We start from the raw sequence: 26,021 nt of genomic DNA on the forward strand, positions 1-26,021 counted from the left end.
ACAAGTGTAATCATACACATTGTTGTTTATATAGCAAAGACAAATCATGTATTAAATTCTTTCACAGACTGGTTAAGAGTGACTGAAAATATATCACCAGATATTCACAGTAAATATCTTGTTCGGTTCATTAAAGTGAAGTACTGTAGAAGCAGAACATCACCTTCGAAGCTGTTAAACAGGGTGTTCGCTGGGATTCAGGGCAGCACTGTGAAAAAGATTTAAAGCAAGAATGGTGTTTTTAAAAGTATACATGTAATACCAGACAGAAGTAAATGTATCTGAACACGGAAGGGGTGAGGATTGGGTTTTGCTTTTTTAATCCTGTGCTGCATATTGGTATTCTTTCTAACAGTTTAAGCAGGAACTTTTAGAAGTTCCCATTTTACCAAACCATAACCCAGGCTCTTTCTCTGAACTACCTGCTTCTGACTGAAATCTAATTCCATCGTCTAGTAAAAACGGAGCAAACCATCTCTTTTAGATGAATGCAGGTTATTTAGCAGATTGTTAAATGGCAGAAGCACTATGCCAGAACATAGTTAAAACTGAGGCCTTTGTGTTTTTTCTTTTTTCTTACAGTATGTACAAGCATTTGCTTGTTAAGGGGCAGAGTCTCATGTTCAGAGATCATTCATTTCTAAGCTGAAAAATAATTTAAGTGAAAAGGCTTACCCAACATGTAGAGAGAAACAAAAGAAAAAGCTGACAGGTAAAATGAAAGAACAAGTAACAATTATGGTGAATACACGCGTCGTCCAGCCGTAGGCATCTAAGTGTAAGGCTCAATGGAGAAAGACAGATTTGTAACACAGGGGCTTTCAATCACTCTCTAAAGGAGAAGTGCTGCATCTGCGGAGCCTGGGCACCACAGCACAGGTCCAAATTAGGCTGAGGTTCAAAGGAGTGATGTCCCAGAGTGGGCAAGGTTTTGCTCATTTTAACCACTCGGTAGCCCAGGGAATCCAAAGACCAAAGCTCATCCTAGATAGTACATTTTTTTCAAATTCTCTTACAACATATACAGGTTACTGAGGGATGATGTAGTCTTCTACAACTAGTTTTAGTGCCCTGCCAGTTCATAAAATCATAATAAAATGGCTCTAATCTCAGTTACAGCTGTGCAAATCTGAACGACATTGACTGCTGTCAGTGCTGACCTGGAGCAGACACCCTAAAGGTGTCGTTGTAAGGAGCAGAGTTTCTCTGGAGTTTCATGACCGTAACAAAATCAAATTTGGCCATAATCTTCAAAGACATTAAATTTTCAGCGTAATTCCAGAGTATATTACAATCTTTGAAGGCTTTACAAATGGATTATAAATGGCTTTATAGGCCATTATAAGAGCCTCATAAAAGCCTTAAAAATGGACTCCGTGCTGCACCCACCCGTTGTCAAACAGGGTGTGCAGGAGTACGGTATCGTACTGAACTTCAGGCTGCACTAGAAGTACCCCCAGCAAACGGGGCCTTGGGTTCCTTTATTCACAGGTGTGGCTAATTATGGGGCTTCTAGGGCTGACCCCGGCGTGACTCCAGACCTGGGCAACAGGCAACACCAGAATAACCTTTAACATATCCCTGAGGGCACGTAAAAATACCACTGAGAAACATCAACTCAGTATCAGCGACAAAGGGCCAGGTAACCTGCAACTGCACATTTAATTCTGTGTCCGCACTGCAGTGCTGGAGATATTAGGCACAATCTTTGGAGTTTATAAACAGTTCCTCCCTCATCCACCTGGGATAAGCTAATTTCCACGTTTATCCAACTGGGTGACACTCTCACAAAGTGCTTGCTAAGTTCAGCAAGGCTTTCAGCCTTTCAAAAATTTTACAAAGAAAACCTAGTTTCAGGAACATAACGCTGATGAGGGATTTGCCTGGATTAGGAAATGGGCTCCAAGTCAGTCTCTAAAACCTTGCTGGAACTTTTGGGCATCGATTATAAATCCTTGTATATCAGTACACCTGTGATTTACTTAGGCATAATTTCATTATCCGATGAATTTACTGACTGAGGAGACTAGAAAGAAAAAAATCATTCAACAGTTTCTAACTGAAACCATTGATGTATGGATTTCTTACGGCAGTCGTGCCATCGCTGTTCCAGGCAACTGTTGCCACTTACAGTGATGAATGCACCAAACACACAGGGTGACTTTGGTCAAAGAGAGCCTTCCTCACTGCTGCATGTCTGCAGTGCGTAACTGTAAAAGACACCAGTTGCCACTGGGAACACCTAAACATGGAACCAGAAATAAATCAAGGAAATGGCACCTTGGTTTCAGAGCAAGTCACCTCCCTCATGCCTTTTCTTGTGGGAGGGAAAAAGTAACTTACAGATTTGATCCCGATAGCCGTTTCTCGGGAATATTTCAATCTTTGGGTAAGAATTTACAACCTGTGGGCACTTCCATATCGAACCACAGTGTAAGACCCTTGGAAGCCAATCCCAAACCAGCTGCCTCTGGACCTGGAAATGGCGGTGCTGTGCTCGGAATAATCAGCATCTTTGAGAGCAGGGCAGCTACCGCAGGAACAGATACAAACACACATACTGACTTCAAGACCTGAGCTTGTAGCTTTGCACAGCACGGCCTCACCACTGTGCCGGTTCATCAGTGGACCTCACACTTCCCCAGGGATGTCTGACACAGTTCTGCATTGCACCATGCAAGCATCAGGCCAGCAGAAATCCTTTCAAACGGGTCGTTTTCCCTGCCTCTTCCTTACTTAACATGAACAAAAATCTTCCCCAAAAAATCATGTGGTTTTCATAAATGACTTCGTACCATGGAAAAAGAATGAGACTTAACTACTCCCACGCTGTGTTAAGACCTAATGCCATTAAAAATGAAAACCCAAAAAAGTGTTGCACCACGCTTCTGAGCTCTAACCTACCGTTAAATAGTGAACGTACTGGATCAGTGGAGAGAATATACTGTGAATATACACCTATATCCCAAGGTGATAACCTAAGCCATGATACCAGCTGTGCTACCCTACCTAATGAATAATGAACAGTAGTTTTGGTAAAGTGCTTCAATCTTCCTCCAGAAAAAGTTATGAAAATATAAGTTTTGGAAACATCTCCTTCTTTAAGAAGCAGATCTTTTTGTTTCCTTGCTACAATAGCACTTGTATACAGTAAGCACTGTATTTCTACCTCTACTATCCATTTGCTTACTAGCTAGATTAGATCAGGAACAATACATCTGGATGTAGAGGAAAACGCCACAATCTAAAATCTTAAAAAGTTCTGTGAAAGCCTTTGGCTACAATGAACATTATCAAAACAGAAACTTCTGAATAATAATTTTACAAGAATTAAAAGGGCAGATTCATAGCAAAAAAAGGACATAAATGCCACAGTATATTTTCATGGGGAGCCAAACCTGCAGGACCTGTTACTGATGTTCGCAAGACGTTGTGCAGTGGGCTGTGCTCAGGTACACTGCACACCCAACCCTCTGTCCTCCAGCAGCTGGGGTTAAAAGCAAAGGTAACAATATTGAAAGACATCTGAGACACATACTAAGTTTTTGAAAACCAGTATCCTTGACTCAGTGAATGAGAATGTGGAAGATCCCATTTATTAACAGACCTGAACTACTGTGCTATTGGTGAGGATGTTGTTAAATGTAATTGCTTTAGGAATATGTCAGTTTGCAAATAAAATGTGCAATTTTTCCACCTTTTTAGCCCGCCCTTGACTACCCAAAAATAACTTCGGTACTGAGCAGCACATGTTCCATTGAAATGACATACACGTCTCCTACTGCTCTTTGCATTATTACAGATGTATGAAAATATACTGTGGCGTTTAACATGCTGTACAGGTGACTGAGACAGTGACAGCAGCAGCAGCTAAAAAACCCCCCACCAAACACTGAAAACATAAGCACCCTGGCAAGTGCTTATTCATATAGGCAAAACCCGAGCTAACAACATAAGGTATGCTCCAAAAACCTCAGAGGTCACCTGGGGCTCACGGGGATGGCTGCTGCTGTCAGAACTCTCATTCCAACATCCCGAGGGAGAGAGGGTGAGTGGGGGGGAATGGGCACCAACGGAGAAAAGAAAAACTTTAGAAACTGTACCCTTGCTGTCAAAAAGGCTTCAGAGTCAGCTGCCATCTTGACATGAGGTTGCAATTCCTGTTACCGTACCTTTTTAGACACAGGGAACATGCTTAGTGAACTGGTCCCTCACTCGTTTTCAAGAAAGATTAAATTTAAAATGTTAGGGGGGCTGTTTGCTTGTTGGTTTGTTTGTTTGTTTGTTTTTAAAAAGAAACACCTCAGCTATCTCCAAACATGTCTTTTTCTGATTCTGGAGACTGGGGCCTTGATATTTCAAACAATTCCTGTGGCGACTGGGAGCTTCTTCTTGAGGTTAATATCCTAAGTATCTCAGCAAGCTGTTTTTCTATATTGGTCATTTTTGTGTTTAAAGCCTTGATGTCCTCTTTCAACTCGTGTTTCACTTCTAGCATGGTGGCCTGAAGAGTCTGTTCTGGGATGGGATAAAAGGAATGCTTGACCTCGGTGAGGACCGGGCTGCGGTCCTGCGGGCTTCTTGTCTCCCCAACATTATCCAAGCGCAAGTCACTTTTTGTAATGCCACTATCACAAGAGTCCGTCTTCTTCAGGGTAGCTTCTCCTGAAGCTTTAGTTCTCTCTGGTAAAGTCTCCATGGACTCTGCTTTAGAGACCTTGTTCCAGTCTTCACCTTTCCCACAGGCGTCTTTGAATTTGGCCCAGCCTTTTCGTCGCGGGTAGTCCCCCGACACTTTACATCCTGCATAGTCCGACGTCGGGGCCTGCAGCTTTGCCTGGTCAGATGCCCCAGACGTTGAAGCAGACTGGTACGACACAGGGGTCGCCGGACTCTCCCGTACAGTCACAACGCTGGCTTTGACCACCGAGCGGGCAGAGGAGTGCTCCCCTAAAATGTTGCCCTTCTCCACGTCCAGGTCATCCGGATCTCTGCCCCTCTCTGCTGCAAGCCGCGCTTCCTTCTGCTGCCTGAACCTCTGGAACAGCCGGCGGACCGGGTGGTCCGGGGGTAAGATCAAAGGCGCTTCGTTCTTCCTCTTCATTCTCTCCTCTTCTTCACGTTTGACGTCACTGATTTTCCGGAACACAATCTACAGGGGGAAAGAGATTTCACTCTGTGATTAACTGCACATTTGTTAAGGGGGAAAAGTTGTAGAGAACGAATTATTTGAAAGAATTTATTTTAACTGACAAATGCACAACCTCTGCACACTTATAGCAACATTTTCAAGTGTCTTATCTTGTGTGGAACGTGGCTTATTTCACTATTTAAGAGCATACACCATCTGTCTTATAACACCAGAAATAAAAAAAAAAGAAGATAAAAAATTCTCCAGTTCTGAGAGGTCAGCAAGACAGTGCCATTGTAAATATTATGATCCCAGGAAGTTACTTGTCCTATTTTGTGTTAAAAGTGACTTCTTATATTTGTTTTCCTGACTCTATGGTTTAGCACCAAGTTTCTAATATTAGGAAGAGCCATTCCCATGTCTTACATCAGTCTCATCCCAGAACTCACTCACTACATGCCATGCAAAAGACCTGATATTATTTTAGTGCAGTTTGACCACTAATGGGGTCAGTACAGAATAGACTACTCTGGACTCTCCAACAGCAGTTTGCAAAGTGCTTCTTGCCCTCCCTTTCCTCCCACATCCTCTTCTAGAAGCAACTTGCAGTTTAGGGATGAGGCAAAGCTCGAGTCTGTCCCACAGTCAAGGGTACAAGGACAGTGGGGAATGCGCTCTGCGAGACATGGGGAAGCTGTTCGTGGCTTGATTACTACAGAAGCTTGAAGAGCTTCATGTCTTGATTTATTTCTTTGTTTCTATGGAAAAGGGGACATTTTTGCACAAAACCCCATTAATTTTCCGTCTACCATCCTAATTATATCTTCCTGAGCCTGTAGGCTAAGCGATCTCTGTGGGAGCAGCCCAAGGGTCTCATGGTCCTGATGAAAGCCTCACAGTGCCCCCACACAACCCCCAAGTGCAGCCAGGCAATGTTTCTTCCCTGGACTTGATAGCAACACATTCTCTTCAAAAACTCCATGCTTTTTACATTGGTATTGGTATTTTCCAAGCAAAAAAACTCCAGTGTGGTATTAAAGGAGAACCAGCAAGTAGTCTGGTTTGAAAATGGGAGGTCCCCTAAGCTGAAGTTTTCAATACAGAGTATAAAAGATGTAGCCCCCAGCTTCTACTGAACGCTGATACCTAATCTCTTTAGCTGCTTTTGGGAAAATCCACTCAAAGTCCTTACACTCCAATGCAGAAATAACTTTCAGATTCAAATCATTATTAGGAAATGTGTAAATAAACCCATACCTCTGTTGCAGAGAGATTTATGTTAAACTAAACATAATAAGCACTGCTTCACTGGCACACACAAAATGCATGTTTCTCCTGACTCCAATGCTTCTTGACAGTTTTGTCATTGTGAGGCAGGGAAAAAACATCTTAACACTGCGTCTTTGGAAGGAAGACGTTGTCAGACTTGGCAGCGTTTCCCAAATACAAAAGAATAAAATTAGCAGGAAGGATATTTTATTTCCAAGCTGCAATTAGGAAACTAAATGTGAGATAAGAATAAGAAAACAGGGTACTTGACAGTATTTTTTTCCCCCAAGAAACTCAGTCTGCAGTGAGCTCAGTAGAAAGCGGACAAAGCAGCGTAATCCTTAGAAGTGAAAGAATAGCACTTACTCGCTGGGAAGGGAGAATCAATACAATGCTCCAGGCTAATGGCTTCCCACACACTGGCAGTCCCCCGCTTTAACTGAAAGAAGCGTGTCAGCCCAGTGCTAGGGCGGCTGCCCTGCACGCTCTGCTGGAGCCTAGCAATGCCAGGCAGGGTCTCAGGGGGTCACTCCAGCAGCGGGCTGAGGCTGGCTCTGGTGGCGCAAAGCCCCAGCAAGCCAAGGCAACTATAAGCCAGGTCAGTTTGTCCCTGCAAACTTCTGTGTCCCCAAGCCCCCTCCTCTCCTGGAGCTTGCATGTTTGGCGCTGGTGTGGATATCCACGTCCTGCACGGCGCTGTGCCAGACGGCCATGCAGTTAATGGGGCTCACGTCACTTTGCACGTGAGCAGTCTCAGTCTGACCTATGTATCTGGATGGTGTGTTTTCCTTAAATGCTCAGAAGTGGGGTATGACTGGGTGGTGCAATGGTCACCCTCACAGGGGTCACCAGGGAAGGCATGTGGGTGCTTGAAAGAGCTAGAGGCCAGGCTGCTTCATAGAGTCCTTGTCTAGTCCAACCCCTACTCCACGCAGCCCGCTCAACACCTTGTCTGGTAAGCACTGGACTACCTCTCACTATTTAATGACTGGCTTTTGTAACATAAATGGGTAAGTTATTTGACAGAAGCTGCCCCTGCTACAGTACCATACAGATGAGATGGTGATGGAGCAAGTCTCAAGCAATAACTTATTAACAGCCTCGCCCAACCCATGCTTGTACTAGCCATTGCATCTCATGCAGCTGGTAGCATGGTCTCTGTACTGGAGTACCTAAGAAGCAAATTTACCAGCAAATGCAAAAAGGTGAACACTGAGAGACAGGTTGTTGGTAGTGCTTATCTCCCTGTCCTGGTTTCGGCAGGGATAGAGTTAATTTCCTTTCTAGTAGCTGGTACAGTGTTTTGGATTTAGGATGAGAACAAAGTTGATAATGCACCGATGTCTACTGTTGTTGCTAGGTAATGCTTACACTAGCCAAGGACTTCTCAGCTTCCCATGCTCTACCGACTGAGAAGGCTGGAGGTGCACAAGAAGCTGGGAGGGGGCACAGCCAAACTGGCCAGAGGGACATTCCATACCATGTGACGTCATGCTCAGTACATAAACTGGGGAAAGCTGGCCGGGGGGGCCGCTGCTCGGGGACTGGCTGGGCATCGGTCGGCGGGTGGTGAGCAATTGTACTGTGCATCACTTGCTTTGTGTATTATTATTATTGTCATTTTATTTCAATTATTAAACTGTTTTCATCTCAACCCACGAGTTTTTCTCACTTGTGCTCTTCCAATTCTCTCCCCCATCCCACCGGGTGGGGGGGAGTGAGCGAGCAGCTGCGTGGTGCTTAGTTGCCGACTGAGATTAAACCACGACACTCCCCATAGCCCCCGCTGTTTTCTGTTGCACTGCCTAGATGAGCCCTGTTGATGCTAAGCACACTCGGCCGCAGAGGAGCTGCCATCAGCCTTCTTGCTGTGTGGTGGTCAGCCTCAGGGCCCTAAACGTACCTTCACTCCTTTGCCTTCAGGAGATCAGACTGCAACAGAAACAGGAACATACGTGGAGGGAGCAATTACATAAATACAGCCTTTGCCATGGGTAACTGCTACCACGCTAATGAGAACCCTAATTTCCATTTTCCACACGAGGCCTTACACCTACAAGGCAACTACACCACAGCAGCAATCACCTGCGTGAATGCAGAAATGCAATCCTCAGGTCTCCCATCCTGTTCAACATCTTTTACATGTATACATGTATGTGACAAGCTGTACTCATGCAGTGCAAATCAAATCTATGCACATTTGCCAGGGGACACAGCCTCCAACTCTTGGGCTGGCTTCTTTTAACTAAATCCTAAGACACTGGATAAATACCTGTCAGAGAGCAACTTGTCTTTGGGAAGCCCAGGCAAAGCTGTCACTGGTCTCCTTTTCTGCAAGCTCCCCAATGCCATATTTTCTCAAGACAGCACCATGTTTGTGTATTAAGCAAAAGTGTTATAACTATGCAAAACTCAGCAGTAATTGAAAAGACTTTACAGAACTGCATTTTTTGATTTTTTTTGTTGCTGTCTTTTTAAAGATTAAATGCAAGTCTTTATAAATAAAATATAAATAAAAATATTTATTTATAAATAAATATTTATTTTGGACACGAAGAAAACTTTCTTTACTGAAAGAGTGGTGAAACATTGGAACAGGCTGCCCAGGGAAGTGGTGGAGTCCCCATCCCTGGAAGTATTTAAAAGACATGTAGATGAGGCGCCTAGGGACATGGTTCAGTGGGCATGGTGGTGTTGGGTTGACGGTCAGACTCGATGATCTTAGACGTCTTTTCCAACCTTAATGATTCTATGAAGTACAAATAACTGTTTTAAATGGACTGTTTTCTTACAGTTGTTGAGGAAAAAGCATTTTTTAAGTGCTTAAACAGCTTCAGCAGCATCCAAGGTATTGAGAAAATGTGGTTGTTATGCTGATGGATGTACACCTGCTCCCACAAGCAGTAAGAGTACAAAGGGAAAGAAACTAGGTTTCATTTGTTATAAGGAAGAGAAGTCTGGACCTACACAGCAATTTTCATGTGGAATTTGATAGGGCTACAAATATGGATCTTAATCAAAGTTAAAATATTATGGCAAAGATCCTAAGATAGTTTTTAGAGCAGGTCCTCTTTATCTCTCTCTCCAAGCATTCATTTTTGTCTAGGACGGGATAGTGCTTTGCACCCTCAAAACCTCCCAGTCCTTGTGTTATATGCCACGCAGACACAGGGGTCCTCTATTTTACAAGCTATGTAGTTCTCCCCTTCGAGACCTAAGCACACAGAAGAAAATCTAGTGGGAGCATTTTAATAGCATGTGAAGACCAACATGTGGACAAAGAACCTGAACTGAGATGAAATAACAAGAAATTTAAACATCAGGCCTAAAAATGCATACTTCACACATCCAATCTCACGTCTCATTTCATAATTCCATTTTTATTAAAAAGGTGCTGAATCTTGCAGCTCTGCAGAAAAGCCTCCCAAGCTGCCAAAAATGTGAGTACTGTGGGGGTATCAGCCTAGATTTGCCAAAAACTTGAAAAATAGCTATGTTAAGCACAGATTACTGCAATCATGTAAACATTTAACTGAGGCATGCAGTTATGATGACTCAATAACAATTTTATTTTTGGACAGTGCACTCAGAGAAGTGGAGAAATGCGCTGAGACATCCTGGTGCGCTCCTGCACCCGTATGTCCCACTGACTTATGACAGCACACAGCCTGTGGCCACGTTCCTGCCTGTGCATGAGCCATGTCCAAGGAAGAAAGACAGGGTTACACCCAGCACATTTCCCTTTCCTCAGTATTAACTAGTTGTGAAGGTGAAGTCTTTAGTAAGTTTTGGGGAAAGACTCTGCCTCTTTTTCATCTTCAAAGAAGATTAAGAAGCTGTATTTGTAGAATCAATGTCTTTAGGGATTAAAGTCAAGATTTCTCCCCAAAGTATTAAAAAATTAGGTGGACATAAATGAATACTTGAAATATCTATTTGATTGTCAAAATGTGGAGTGCCCAGCAACTGTTACTTGGATTTTCCTGTGCTCAGCACTGCAACCCAAGCATCATTTAAATAATGCAACATGGACATTTTTTGTGAATATTACTTCCATAGTTTTTTTATGATAAGACCAGAAGAACAGACTGCAATGTGACCTCCAGGATAAGGCAGGCCATAAGATTGTGCTGAAGGAGCATTCCCTGAAGGGAATCTTGTTACAACTAGATTACATCTTTTAGAAAAACATCCAGTTTGACGGCAATAAAGAATCCATCATCACATCTTGATAAAAGATTCCTGCAATTTTTGCTTCAAGATTGAGTTTGTCTGACATCAGTGACATTTCTGTTCCTTGCTCCCTCAGACACGTAGAAATTCACTTTTAGAAACTGATTCTAGAGTCTTACGTTTAAAAATCTCTGCAGAAGTATTACAGCTAGTCAGTTACTACTGTGAAGGATTTAGACAGTAATGTTTTACTGATATGAAACAGGCAAAGTTCACACCTTTAGAATTTTCAATTTAACTCTAAGTTTTCCAATTTTAACTCTTTGGAGATGTTTGAATTATTTTCTACCTTCCAGCATCTTTAAATTTAATAGGCAGCATTCAGTGCTTAAATTCTCACTCTTGCCCAGAGCTAGAATATGTAGTTGATTTAGTTAAATACAAGGTTCCTTTTTAAAAGTCAAGTAAAACAACTAATCCTGCAATGAATCTTCCAGCTGTTTCCCTCTGCTGGCTCACTGCTACCCACTGCTCTTCCCATCTCACCGCTTGCTGATGTTTCTCTAGAACTATCTAGCGTAGCCCCAAGTTGTTTTTCCTGAGCAGTAGTAAGAGGGGAATGGGCACAGGGGTACTCAGTCTCTTTCATGAAGACATTTCAGAGAACCTATGCTAAGTTGGCTATTAAAAATGAAGACTGCCTTGCAACAAGATAAAAGGCTGACATGCTCAACAACAGCGCTATCTCATCTGACCAGATGCAAGTATAGATGCAGTAATTTAAGTGCCTGCTTCCTTTACACAAAGACGGGGGTGGGGGCGTGAAGAATATGACAGGGGTATATAAAATCAGACATGGCGTGAACAGGAGTAGGCAGGGATTGATTATACAGTCTCTTATCCAATATGAAAACTACAGCATCAAATGACAGCAGGAGGAGTCACATACTAACCAAAAATAAGTTCATGGTTCTTCACCTGAATCTATTAGGCATGTCAAAGATGTTAATAAAGGATGCTCTGAATGCAAAAAGTCTGCACGGATTCAATAGACCGGGCAAGTACTTGGTAGAGAAAGCCATTGAGGGTTACCAAACAGACAAAACTGGTATCCTGCTCAGGAAATCTCCTGAGGTAAAATTAGTTGGAAGCTGCAAGAGTGTTTGTAGGAACTGCCACATAGAAAAGTTTTGTTCTTATAGCTTCCTTAGGCATCCCTAGGCAACCCTAAATAATTACATAGGCCAAACCTGGACCTGCTGCCTCACTCACTGCTGAGGAAACATTCCCAATGAGGGTGATAGAAGAAGTGCCAGTGGGAAAAACATCAGAAGAAAATATAATAAAGGCTCAAAGATCCGAGCCTTAAACATCTGAGCAGGCTGTTAACCTATTTCAGATGAAGATTTACTCTAATTGTGCCCTTCACGTGCACATAGGGAGAGGCAGGACCAACAAGCCATTAGTGTGTAGTACTACATAGATTAGACATCGCTTTGGAACTTGCCCGGGTTCAAATGAAAATTAAAAATAGCATGTTGTTTTGGTACAGTAGGGAAGACCACTTGGTGCACACAGGGAATGAAGAAGTCCACTGTCTCTAGTTACTCCTGTAATGAACAGCCCCACTGAGGAGTTTCACCGGCTCTGAACTGTCGGTAGCCCACAAAACGCACTAGAACGATGCTGCCTGCCGAACCGTAGCAAGTCATGTTCTTTAACACTCTGCACATTCCCAGGAAGGTAACCAACAGAAGGGCGAGGCAGAACTAACATATTAGCAACCAATTATTCTGGTCTTGTTGTTATCTGATTGTAAATGCAACCACTGTGCCAACACTGCATGAGACAGTCTTAAAGATCAGGGGATGTTTCATTTAAAACACATTATCAATATATTGAAAACCTTATCCTGTCAAATGTTAAACAAGACCTGCCTGCATCTGAAATGGAAAGGATCTTTTGGTCTTATGCAAAAACATCCAAATTTCTTTTCAACTTTGATTTGTAAGAACTGATCCAAGACCCACAGGAATAGATAGAAATACGGATTTCATCATGTTTTGAATCAGACTGTCATCATGGAGTTACAATCATGAGGCTCCTAGCCACAAAGCTGCTGCTATTATTAGCTCTGCAAGCTTCCCTTCTTTCCACCTCTACAGCATGCACAAATACTGCAAGATTTGGCAGGTCTTCCTCAGCATTAACAGCAAGTAGCATGGCAGCATTTTTCTCTGGTGCTTAATAATTCCCTTTCACAGATACAGAAACATTCAGAGAGTCTGGAAGTGCCAGATATCATAAACAATTAAAAGCTTAGAATTACTTCATGTGGTGCTCACAGAAAATGGACTTAAGTGTGAGGAAAACAATCACAAAAAGGCCTTTATTAGTACGCAGTCCATCTAGCATCTGCCAAGAACTGATGAAAATATCTTCAGGCTGATGTTAGTCCGATGAAAACTGGATCCAATCAATCTTTTTTTTTTTTTTTTAAAAAGAAGAAAGCAAGAGGGAAAAAACAAGGAAAGAGACAGAAGGCTTGACAATAAAAATGCTTTTGGCACTGATGTTAAAGAAACCAAAGCTGCATGCGATCAACATAGTCTGTGATGATGAAGAATCCCTATAGCACTGTATTAGCAGGTCTCAGGGAAAATGGTGGACAAATGAGACTATGTCTTTTGCAATTACATAGGATGGCTTGGCAGAAAGGAGGGAATTACTGGTCCTACCTTCTCACAAAAAATAGGAACAACAGTGCAGGCTCGTGAAGCTTCCCACCAAAATCTACTTCCATTATCTATTACCATAGACAATTCCTGGTTTAAATGCTAGTCTTAGTTGCACTTCTGGGATGTAGAGGTGTAGATGTGTGGGAAGGTATATAAGTACACGGGTCACATTTATGACAGGTGAGAGCGCAGATCCCATTATGCAGTTCAAGTTTCCAGGCACAGTCCTCAAAGTCCACATACCTGTTGAAAGGCTGATGCAAATTACCCAGCCTGTAGTCCCATGGTGTTTGGCTTTGACCCTGGGTTTCAGCAAATGATTTCTGCATGGGACTTAGGGCCACACGAAAAAGCACAAGTCTGCAATAATGCTGCAGATGTCAGTAAGTTCTCTCTAAATTTACTGGCTACAACAGCGAAATTTGGTTTCTGCTTCTGAAGAGGAACAGGTTTCTCTCCAGTTAACGTCACATCCATCCAGGGCACTCCCAGACATTTCTAGTTTTAACCTGAAAACTCAAAGCAAACTAAGATTTGGAAGGTCCTGGCAGTGGGGCTGTAAAGGAGTGCTGGTATCAGGAATGCTGGTATCGGGAAACCTCAAGTATACCTGGGACACACACAGCCCAAGAGCCAACATGTGGATGGGCACAGCCCTTTTGCATCTCCAAGAAGTCTTTGTCCTGTGGGGAGTCAACCCAGCCCTTCAGATGGAGCAGTACCTGCTTACTTTCCAAAAGTCAGACTTCTGTGCACTACTGGATCATTAATACACAAGTGTTTGGAAGAAACATGACTTCATAATTTAATGAGCATCCATGCTATCCAGATGAATAGAGGTAACAAGGTTTTTAGTCTATACAGAACAACATCTGGGCTAACTGTTACTGTCATGAGCACCATCGGCTTCAACAGTACTGAAGCTCTTCTCTGTGACAGCATATTTTGAGGCCTAATTACAAATTCTAGGAATACTGACTTGAGTATTAGTGTTTAATCATGTCACTATTATTTATTTAGAAGTTCTGCACAACTCAAGACTCTACTCCTTTGTGTCAAACTCCTCATTCTAATTCATGTTTACAGGCTATGCTAGTGTTGAGAGAAAAGGAAAAAGATTTTACAAAAATACTATTGAAAATAAGACAGAATTAGATGTCCAGAGCAATTAGTGGCAATAATAGACAAAACCTGCCTGATCTACAATAGGCTCGCAAGCAAGTTTTGAGGCATCAAGAGATGTCTCTCCCCCGAAATAGGCTCTAAAACATTGTCATTAGTAAACTTAGACAACCACACAATTAAAACTAAAAACCACACCATTGACACTGGTCAATAGTTTGGATAGACATTCACAACTACAGCACGTTGTAGCTCATTTAGCAACCTCCTTCACTAACTTATAAAAAGAATAAAAGAATAATATGAAAAACCATGACAATATATATTACTAAAGATCTGCTAGAACTTCATTATTTCTGAGAGGAAAAGGAGCTGTTACAAGCAAATAACTAACATGTAGGCAAGGGCTTTGGGGAAATGATGCCAGATCTGAGTGGGGAAATGTTATACCACCTGAGAACTGCTATGTCTGTCAAAATGTGAAATGCTGTGTACAACTTCTTGTTTGTGGTAAATGAGGAAAAAAGAATGTTTCTGCCTCCTGCCTGCTAAGTGTCAGCAGTTTCTAGCAGCAACATCTATAAAATACTATTTTCATGTTTGATTTTTTTTTCCTTTTTAGCACATGGGGTGCTTTTGTATCTGTGTACACACATCAGACACACAAACAGCTCATGTAGACTCATTTTTTACTCCAGATCAACATACTACCCTCATTCTTGGGCAGACAACACTGCCTCAAAAATTGCTTTAAGGGGAGCCCAAGGCACAGCAGGAACTTACCTCTCTGTCACCTAAATTACAACTATACAAAATGTCATATAATCTTTACAACATGCCTTGTCAAGAGTCAGAGCCTGTTTCCCCAAGCTTCCCGTGGCTTGCTGCCATTTACCAAGTGTTTCCTGAAAGAAATCAGGCAATTTGTGTGAGTCAAGGATTTGGGGTTCCCCCCCCCAACTCAGAGACAATTTCACTTGAGATCTGAAATGGATGCAGAGGTTGTAGAGCTGAGGAAAGCAATGATGTGTTGAGATGATAGTTAAATTGTATAGTTTGTTTTCACTGATTACATTTTAGACACTAGCTTGCCATTAAGATAATTTTCTTTTAGCCAATGTCTGTCTTTCATGCACTTTTTTTTCCTGCTTTCATTTATCTGCTTTCTGTTATTAGGCTTATAGTGATTGACAGGTATTTTACTTTCCAAGAGGGTATCAAATGTATTTTCAAATGTATTCAAATCAATCGGGCACCATCAGTCCCAAGAGCTGATGAGTCATTCAGCTGCCTTTGAATGCCCACTCACAAACCAATCCACACAAACACAATGCTCAGTGTCCCTGCACAAGGCTTGTGCAACTCTTGAAATTATAAACTGAGAATTACATTAAGCTCAGCTAAAGTTCCTTGCATAAATTGCCTAAGATAGCATGAACTCTTCCTTACATGTCTCTCTCTGAGCTAGCAGGCTTAAAGTTCAGCTATAGTATTGAAGAAAGACAAACTAACCTGCAGCTTTGCACAAAAAGAGATAAATCTTCTACCAGACAGTATGGCTGCACAGCTGTGCACACCCAAACGCCCAGTGCCACTCAACCAGTCTGTCCTCTCCCTGTTCAAGAGCACTGCTTGGATAAACATTACGCGAGAAGGAAACGAACTGTTAATAACTGAATGAGAACCACAAATAAAAAGTACATTGCTTGATATTTCCCAAAGCAGCTGTCAAATCTCTTTAGCCCTAACTAACAGCCAGGAGCTTAAAACCTTGAAGGGAAGAAAACAGTTGACTGTAGCGAGTTGTCTCAGATCTTCTCATTACAAGGAGCTCCTCTTAGCCAGCAGTTGCTGGGAAGAGGTCTCTGCCAGTTTGCCACAGTCCAGTTCCAGCTGGTGATAAGTGATGGCCCTGTCTTCCCTGTCAAGTGTCAAAACTGATAGCTGTCTCCCGTCTGGTAAATGCACAGGTGAGCTAATTAAAATAGCCAAGAGCTGACAGATCCCTCCCAGTAACTTCACAGAGAATCCTTTCGAGATGTACTTCCTGATTTTGTTACAGGTATTTTTATTCTTTAAAAGCAGACACTTAGGTCCCATGGCAAATACAGATTCAAATACTGACAGAGGTAGATGCTTTCTATCCTATCAGTGTATTTCACTCACACATCTCCAAGTGTTTTACAGCAATTCATCAATCCTCTGAATATGACCAATGCCATTAATTTTATTTATTATTTACATAGCAGCAATGCTTAGGGTTGCATTAGTCTTCCAGTTTATACACACACACACAGAGCAAAATGCCAGTATTCAATGAGGCACAATGGCCCGTTTCACGGGAAGACATCAGAGGCCCAGCACATATTGCAATGACTGATGTCAGCCACACAAAAATTTATGAGCAGTTTGAAACGTTACTTGTGCAAGATGTCCCTTTCTGTTGTGACTAGTAAAGGTTCACCCTTACAAGTTGCAGATAATAGATCCTGAATACAATTTGTCAAAACAGTTGTGATTTCAAACACACTTAACTTAAACATTCCCAAGTTTCTCCTGAAGAAAACAGCAGCTGTAGAAGAGGAAAACCAGGATAATTCAGCACAAGCGTATTGTTTCCTCACAAGTAGATTGATACACTCATTTTGAAAATATTTATGATCGTGTGTATTTCATTCAAAAATGACAAAGTTAAATCTGAATATTGAAAATCTCTGCATGCCGACCTCTATTACCAGGAGCAATTGGAACCGCAAACTCAAGAATCCCTGGCACCATCAAATGCGAGCCTAAAAGCTGCCTTTGGCCCAGCCTTCATTTGCACCACACCTCTCCCTCTTGCATACAGATATGGGCAGATATGTATTCACAAAGGTTTATTCATGCCCAAATGCCATTTCAGTCATCATAAATTCAGACTGCATTTGCTACTACTTTTGTGAAAAGGTTTTGTTCAGAAAAAATGTGCTTGCATCTGACTCTTGAACTACAGAGTCATGGTGTTGTCTCCCTTTTCCCGAGTACTTGAGAGCACTCATAGACAGCAGAAAGCAAATTCCCTTTTCCCCTCTGCCAGAAGGATTTGAACGCCCCTTTCGGAAGCATGCTCCAGTCGCCACATTATGAGGCAGGGCTGCCCAGCCAGCACAGAAACTCAGTTCAAACTCCAAGGTGCACAGAGGCGCAATGAGGGAAGCTCTCCCTCCCCTTCCCTCCCTCCCCAGAGCTTTGCACTGTGACAAGAGGTGCCCGCTCGCTGCAAGCAAGACACAGGCCAGAATGGCTGAGGTTACTCTGGGGACAGCTGCTCTCAGTCTCCCCTGCCTCCCCTTCACTTCAGATACACAACAGGGCATCCTGTCTTCAAGGCTACAGAGCCAGTCTCTTGTCTTCTTCACCAAACATGTTTCCAAACGAGTCTAACAGGAAGGGCTGAAGGAAGCCCTCCTGCTTTTAAAGCAGGGATTGAAACTGAGGGCCCCCAGCTTCCCTCAGGCAGGTGACAGAAATGGTGCTCCAGCCTGGAGACAGAGGCCCTCACCGGGAGATGGGATCCCCACATTCTGGTTCCTGCTCTAGCCAATGCCTTCTCCATTGGTTCAAAACGGAAAGTCTCAGCTGGAGAGACTACGACACCTAATCCCAGAACCCCCCCTGGATAGCAGTTTTACCATTCTCTTAATCTTCTCAAATCAATGAGAAAAATGAACTTTCTGAGCCTGAAAGCTAGCCCAATTTTATCTACTAGCCCAGCTTTATCTAACAGCCACCTCCTTCTGCTTTGCAACCCTAACCCTTCATTTCCCCAAACTAAAATGTTTCATTTCATCTTACAGGCAGCTTTTCATTTAAGCTTCCCCCTCTTCCCCTGTTTTTCCACTTCACTGTGGCAATGCAAAACATTTAATTTTCATTTGAGAGGCAGGTTTGAAGAGTTCAGCTGTAGCTTAAGTGAGGCAGAGCACAGACTGTACATCAATGTGGCTATGCACTTTTAAGTGATCAATAAAATATTGATCGTTTTACTATCGTGCTTTGCCATCTCTACTTCTTCCATGTTCTAACGTCACACTGGGCTAAACTTAAATACCTGGGGTGATGTCTCCTTGCTTCCTCCTAAGGGACACTGTAAACCAGTTTTCTCCTTGATCCACTCTTCTGAGATGAGGAAAGAGAGAGACGTGACACAAAGCTCGCCCTTGAGCAAGCTGTCTCTCTTCCACTGGTAACACTGGGATGGTAATTATTAACCTCTAAGCCTCACTGAAACATGGCTTATTCTGAGTTTCAGAGTTGTACCAGCATCCAGCAGAAGCCACCACCAAAGCCATATCTCAGGTTAGGAGTGCAGTGAAGCCTTGTAATCTCAGCTTAACTCCCCCTTATACTGCCCCACAGGCTCTTTAGTTCTCCATGTACGTTTATGGTTTATATTTACAAAGCATAATTTTCTTATTTGTAAAACAAGAGAAATGCATTTTCAAGGAGGTTGTCATACTACGTTTTAAGTCACCCATTTTCTAGTCTCATATCTCACACAAACTGATTCTTATCCCAAGTGTAGGAATAAAAAACACCATCATCCTGACCAGAAATAATGGCTGTGAGCAGCATGCTATACTCGCACTTTTCTGAAAACAGGAAGAACTGCAGATACGGAGAGGTTGGAGAAGCTGCTGGAAGTCTGGTGGGTTTCATGCTGCCATAGACCATTAGCAGGCGCTGTGACATTCTGCTTTGTCACCATCACATTGCGTTGTGCATGGAAAGAGGAAATAAAGGTTTGCCATATACTTCATACAACTTGGGGTACACAACCAGGGCCTTGCACGCTTGAGATCTAGTTAGGGACAGTTCCCAATGCAAAGCGTAACCTAAGAGTGGACACTTCAATAGGTGCTGTACATTTTTCTGTTATGACAATGATTGTACTTGACTACAGTGTAAAAAGTCGTTTAACTGTTCAGAATTAAGCAAATGAAACCAAAAATCACTCTCTTCCTGCTTCCATGAGAGCTCTACTCTCCTTTCTGCTCTTTCTTATGCCTTTGTAAGACGTCTAGTCTGCAAGAATTACTAGTCCCAAAACTGACTTAAATATGTTCAGGTGAGAAGATGGATGATCTTACACCACAGGCATAAGCCGAGACATGAAAAATATCAATCAAGAAAAGGAAACTATTTCCTTAGCTACTGAAGAGTGCAGCAGGCACTTCAGCAGATATGTACATGTAGAAATAATACCAGACTCCTTGAAGACAGTATTTCAATATACTGGAAAGAGTAATTTGATGGAAAATTCTAATTAGAGACTACAAAAAGACATTATTATCCAAAATAATGTTAGACGTGGATCTAAACTCGAGCAAAGACAACAGCAGGTATGGCCCAGTGTACCACTCTGAATCTGAGTAAGCAATGGTTAGATCGACCTCTTATCTCTGGGTGTGCATATTTGACAATGACACAGTTGAACAATTTAACGGAGAGCTCAGAGAAATAAAAGTGTTTGCACATACAGCAAACAACATTGAAGAACCTCTTCCTGATGATGTTTTCACCTCAGAGGTTACGCTCCTCAGAAACACAAAGCAGTCATCATTACACAACCAGCACCAGTGACCGAAAGCTGGATTTTGGCAATAGCTTCAGCGTTCCACTTAAAGGAAAACTGTTCTTCATTTTTCGCATAATGACATCCTAATCAAACAAACTGCTTTTAGGACCATCTCCCCTACTAGGTAATAACCCCATTTCTCATGGGCAGTCACGTGTCAATTAGGATTTGCCACCTAACTTCCATGCGTCCACTTCTCTAAGAGAAGTTGTACTGAAATGACAGCTCAAGAGAAGGTGGACCCGAGCCATTGTCGCGTCTTTCTCATCACAGGCTATCTGGGGGCTGGGATGGACTAACAGATTTTAGAGGACTCAGAGGCTCATCAAGGATGCACCTCCTCCCCGACTCCCGCTGTCCTCTCAAATGCCCCTGAACTCTCACAACATGCGTCTTTATCACCAATCTGCCCACAGCATAGATTTATATCGGGCTGCAAAATTAAGTCCTTAAAAGGACTTTATCTGGCTCTGTGCTACTGACGGCACAGGGGCCTCGCTGCAGAGGTTTTGGCACCAGATTCATAAAAAGAAGCTACAGCGCTTTCAGATTTCAAGCAGGTTTTTCAAAAGGCCACAGGAGCAAACATTTTCTCTCGAGATGAAACAACTCAGCTCCTACAACTCCCAGCGTGGGGACTCCACGTTGCCCCTGCTGAAGCAAGCCTGTGGCATGTGCACACACCTGGGCTAGTCTGCCCAAAGCGGGTTTGCATTCTTCTAATTTATCCATTTTCCAACACTTGGAGCTACTATTATATACTAAGTAAAGTCTAGAGAAACTTATTTTTTAAAGTTATGACTTCTACCCCTCCCTTCCCAATTTTTATCTAATACTGGCCTTTCTAGCAAACATTTGACTACAAAGGCACAGAAGGGGCAAAGAGGTCGTGCATTCGTTAACACCAGTGCACTGGCAAATTTGCTGCATATTCAGATGGAAACCATTTGGCTCAGAGGCATCACTGCTTAGTAAATCAGCTGTAATTTCCATTATTCTCATTGTGCTACAGGGGCATCCAGCCCAAAACGCTTGTTTGGCTGAAGTGGATGGAAGCACCAGGCAACTGCCAGGATCCAGCTTTTGTTCTTCGGTGATAGAAGGCTCTGGAAAACGCCGTCAAGGAGTGCACGGAAATGCCGGCAGAGATCGTTTAATCCCTCTGCACTCCAAAACCTGCTCACTTGTAACTTGGATCTGATGCCAGCCTTCAGGACAAGAGTCTCCTGGCAGGGTGCCAGTACTGGAGCATCTCTTGGTGCGCCTCACGCTTTCTTTTCATGGAAAAGCTGTCGTCTAGCTCAGCAGTGGGTAAATGAGCTGTCCCACCACCCACTTCGCCTGGGCGGCTATCCCCGTGCTCAGAGCAGAGCCCTCAGGACCACCAGTCCCGCAAGCAGAGGGTGGCATGGCGGCACACAGGGCAGGTGGGGCATCCTCGCTGCAGGGCAACACAGGGTTGAGGCGGCACGCTCGAGTGCTGCACTGCCTCCGAAAAGTGGGTGAGAACAGCAAATAAACTGCCTTTGCTCTCTCAAAGCCGGGTCTTGCATCAGAAGAGGTGAAGAATTAAAATACTTGCAAACTGCCCTCTCCTCTCTCCACTCCCTAAAGCTCAGCAGCAGAACAGGCAGGGGACAAAAATCTTTTTCCACCGCACAAAGTTGGACCCACAAGGCCCCTCTCTCATGGACAGACAATGAGAAATGCTGGATATCACCAGTTTCACCTGAAGTCCATTTATCTCTAACACAGTGCCAGACCAGACTTTTAAAAGGAGCTTTCTGGGAAAAAGAACCAAAAAATCATACATATTTGACCTCTCAACTCTTAGAAGGCCCTTAGGAAGACTTGTCAGAAATGTACTGTGCAGGCTGAACGTGGGTGTTGGGAGGAGTGGGAGATGTGTCACTAACACCTGCTGCCTGGACGGACGTGATGCGCAGGGTGGTGGGAGGGCTGCATGCAGACGTGCAGTGCTTGATTGCAGACCACGGCAGAACATGAGCTCAGCTGCTAACAGGCGTCCCCGTGTAGACAGATGCAATAACTTCCACAGCAGCTCCAAGGTATAAAGTAAGTTTCCTTTGTGATGTTGGACTAAATGGAAACACCCTTTGAAGAAGTACTGCCCAGGAATCTTTTCAATTGTGTTTCCAAATGCACTTTTTCCCCCCAAACAATCTTTCTTATCCAGTTAGGAAAAGCCCAGCCCAGCCTCTATTAGGCATTTCTCTAACAGGAAAGTTTGCCAGATCCAACATTTTAAACAGATTTTGTCTTTTGTATTTCTTTTACTTAGCATTTGCCATTTCATACATGACTTCTTAGGAAATAAAGCATCTGGTTTATTAATAAAGAGGATTATTTCTAGAACATTAGTTTGGGTTAAAACAGCTAAAATTCAAACTACTGCTTTTCAAAATCATCATCCTTGGAACACTATAATTTGGAAAGCTGTTACTTTAGTAAGTCGTACAATTTTTCAGCATTTATCTTAAGTATGGCTACGTATCATCGCCTGTTCTGCAAGCCAGCTGCCCTCAGCACATGCTATCTGGAACCGAGTTTGCTGAAAACAAGAGTTACAACAGCATCATCTGATTTTTCTTTATTTGCTTTTTTTTACTCTTCTATCACCTGCATCCAACCTTCCAACCTTGTTCAGGTGCAGTGGTGATCAAAAGAAGATCCTTTTAACTTTGTTATTAGAGCTTCTCCCTTGGAAGAGCCCCAGGTTTGCCAGTAAGGGGTGCAGAGCTGGCTAGGAACGTCTGGCTGCTGCTGCTGTAGCGTGCAGACCCAGAAGGATTTAGCAGAGGCGCAGGACTCCCTGTTAGCTGAGACAAGTCACTTCACAGGGGATACTGTAACTAATCATCACACAAAACTCATCTTTGCCTGACTCAAGAGAACAGGATTCCTGAGAGGGAAGGTAGAAGTTTTTCTGTCTTAATAGATACCAGGCATATCATGTTGCATTTGATTATCTTCTTGAATCCATCATTTGCTGGATACATCTACCACAACAAAGCTTTGAAGAAGCAGTCATCAGGCAGACAAGATGACTTAGCTAAATGTGAGAATACTTTTAGCCCATACCTTGGTGGCAGGGAGAAGCTAGGCTCATCTCTGCACCACATCCAGCTACACCAGGTTAGGCAAAGCCTCCACGCTCTGAAAACACTTGGCCCTTGTGCCTGTATTGGTTATTGAAACTGCATCTTGCCAAATGATCCCCGTCACGGCTGCTAAAGCAGTGAGTCACTCTCAATTGCCTGAGAATTTCCAAGGCATTTACATGCTTCGATACAACATGCTGCTCTTGTTCTCAGAGAGGCTTCTTCACGTTCAAAACTTGTTCAAGGACAGAGCTACAACAAGCAATTACTGACGGCAAAGCGAATGACAAGAAAGCACACCATTCTTTGCTAAGGCACTCCAAAATTTGTTGTTGCTGTTGGCTTTGCAGTTGTTTCTGTTTTTCACAGTCAGAGACTGAGTGCTACCCCATTACTGCTGTGTCCAGAACCTTAGCTGTGCTTACAACCCCTAATGGGCAGCAGGGCGAGGAAACAGCACAGCTACTCTCCTGCCAGCTTCATGCAGCAATTCACTGACCAATCACACATCACAGATGTGACCCGGCTGCTCTGCAGCCTCTAGCTCAACCCCAATGAAACGGGAGTCCGATGGCAAGGCTGCTCCGTTTCCCTTCTGGGTACCTCAGGAGACACAAACTAGCCTCCTGAATTGCATGAAAACATTTTGATGGCTGTGGTGACACCTGCCGAACAGATGAAATCAAAACTCCAAACAGACCACATTATCCTTTCAATACCCACAGACCATTAATTCTCCTAGCCGCAGTCCGGCATGATGATCTATTTTATAGACATGGAACAGAATACAGAAGAAAATAAATTATTTGTTAAAGGCCACCAGAGAAATCTTTTGCAGAGCAGAGAAGTGGACTAGCATCTCCCAAGTCTCAGATTAAACTACACAAAGGTCCTTCTTCCTCTTGTAGGCTTGGGACTAACTGATCAGAAGCTTTTTATGCAGCTTAGTAATACCAGCCACTGCAGAGGTCCTGCAGGACCTAAATGCTGCATAGTGCTGCATAATGTCAACAGGCTGATGTAGGAATATGATGATCCAGCTACGCCTTGCTGGATTTGTAGATAGCTGCACACAGAGAAGCTAAACTCAGAAGGTTTCTGGCTAACCAAAATGGCTCCAAACACAGCAACAATTCACAGACCAAATACCCGAAGGGAATATTGACTGGCCTATGCCCTCACTTTAATTGCAGGAACAAACCGGGCAACAAATTTGCAAATGCATCATACAGTGCGTTGAGATGTGTTTTGAACATAAGGGAATCAGGACTAGGATACTGCAGACTCCCTGTGGCTGATGGCAGCAGCTTGGCTATTTTTGTTGCTTGCTAATCTGGCCTTACCAAAGGCACTAAAGTCAGGAGTCAGGACTGAGCTGCGCTTGCTGCTGAGAAGGTCAAGCACTCCTGGGCAGTGGAAGATGCAATGGGAAAATTCATCATCTCTGATGAGCCCGTTGCTCCAACTAGGTCTTTTTAAGTCAGATAAAAAGAAGCCTAAATGCCTGAACAGGAGAGAGTGACAGATCTACTTTCTCCTTTACTTTGTCAAAGCTGAGATAGGGTCTGGACTCAGATGTATGTCTTCCCGCTTCCCACACTTCACTGCCAGATTGAGGCCTAAATTTTGTGTCTAACTATACCCTCTTAGCACTGGCAGTTTTAAGCAACGAGCAGATGTCACTATGGCCTCTAACACACTGCTGGACATAGCTTTAAAGCATCATGATTTTGTTGAAAATATTTCCAGTTTGTATCAGTATTACAAAACCAAACAAGTAGAATAGAGACAAAGTTCAAAGTGTTTAACAGATAACGAATTCTGCTTCATAACACGCAGGAAAACGTGTCACAAGCAAAACGCTCAGAAAATCAAATCCTGGCCTCAGCTAAAGAAGCAGGCATCGTCCATACCGTTTCATTTCCTGGCCACTTTCTATCAATTCTGTAAATATCTGGCAATCAAAATGTCTCCTGCACTCTGTCGTATATAGGAAACGGACACAGAATGAACACAAAAATAACAGTCAGAAGGAAAAAAAACACCCAAATAATTCAACTGAAGTAAGTGTCGGATTGTAGTTTTTACAGGTAGTTTGGTATTAACATGAAACATCACACTTAAACCCCTCCACGGGACAGTTACAGCACATCTCATTTAACTTTTTAGGCCTTTTCCCTCTATCTAAAAAGATTTTTTTAGATGGGAATAAAAAGTTCCAGCTACAGTCTTTAGGTCACTAAAGATGTTTTTGTATGCGCAGCTGCTGTCCTCCGCACAGAGGGCTCTAAGACAAAAAGCATTCAGAAGTCCCTGCTGGTGTAATGACACTGCAGAGGAAGACAGAAGGTATATGGCAAGTCCTTCATTTCAACTGGAAAGCTAATAAGCACTGTCAAAACCCTGGTCTTGTTGCACACATAAGAATCAGACTTACTTTTGTTACCAGTTCATTGTTTCAGGCAGAACTCTAATCTGCAAACAAACTCAGAAACCGTTAGCCACCAAATCCAGCAACTTGCCACCTCATATGGCCTAGTAGCTTGAATAGTTTAAGACAGAAAACCCACTCAGGACCATATTTATGAAAATCCGTGGGGAATCCTCCTCCTGCCCCAAGCAACCCCTACGCCATGGCCATTTCACAGACTGTTCTGCGCCTTGCCAGTCACCCCTTCTTACCCAGAGAAGAGGACGTGGCAGGTCTCTCTCCTTCCTAGCATGCTGTGTTTGAAAGAAGATTAAATACAGTTCTATATTCAGAAGGGGTCTTTAACTGCTTCAGGAGACAGCTATGAGCTCAGAGGGATTTTCAACAGCAGGTTTTAGACATCTAATACTTACTGAGA

The 26,021-nt window shown here is 43.1% G+C and overlaps 1 protein-coding gene across 1 annotated transcript in view; it reads right to left on the bottom strand.

The window, feature by feature from the left end:
- Positions 1-4,012: 4,012 nt before the first annotated feature.
- KCNH1 (potassium voltage-gated channel subfamily H member 1) overlaps positions 4,013-26,021 on the bottom strand; it is a 194,927-nt gene continuing 172,918 nt past the window's right edge. Inside the window, exon 11 of the mRNA XM_076334496.1 lies at positions 4,013-5,152. Within this exon, the coding sequence (XP_076190611.1) occupies positions 4,304-5,152 (849 nt within the window). The 3' untranslated portion in view covers positions 4,013-4,303. The remainder of the gene's footprint in view (positions 5,153-26,021) is intronic.

This window comes from Aptenodytes patagonicus, chromosome 3 (genome assembly GCF_965638725.1).
Source record: "Aptenodytes patagonicus chromosome 3, bAptPat1.pri.cur, whole genome shotgun sequence".
NCBI classification, from domain to species: Eukaryota; Metazoa; Chordata; class Aves; order Sphenisciformes; family Spheniscidae; genus Aptenodytes; species Aptenodytes patagonicus.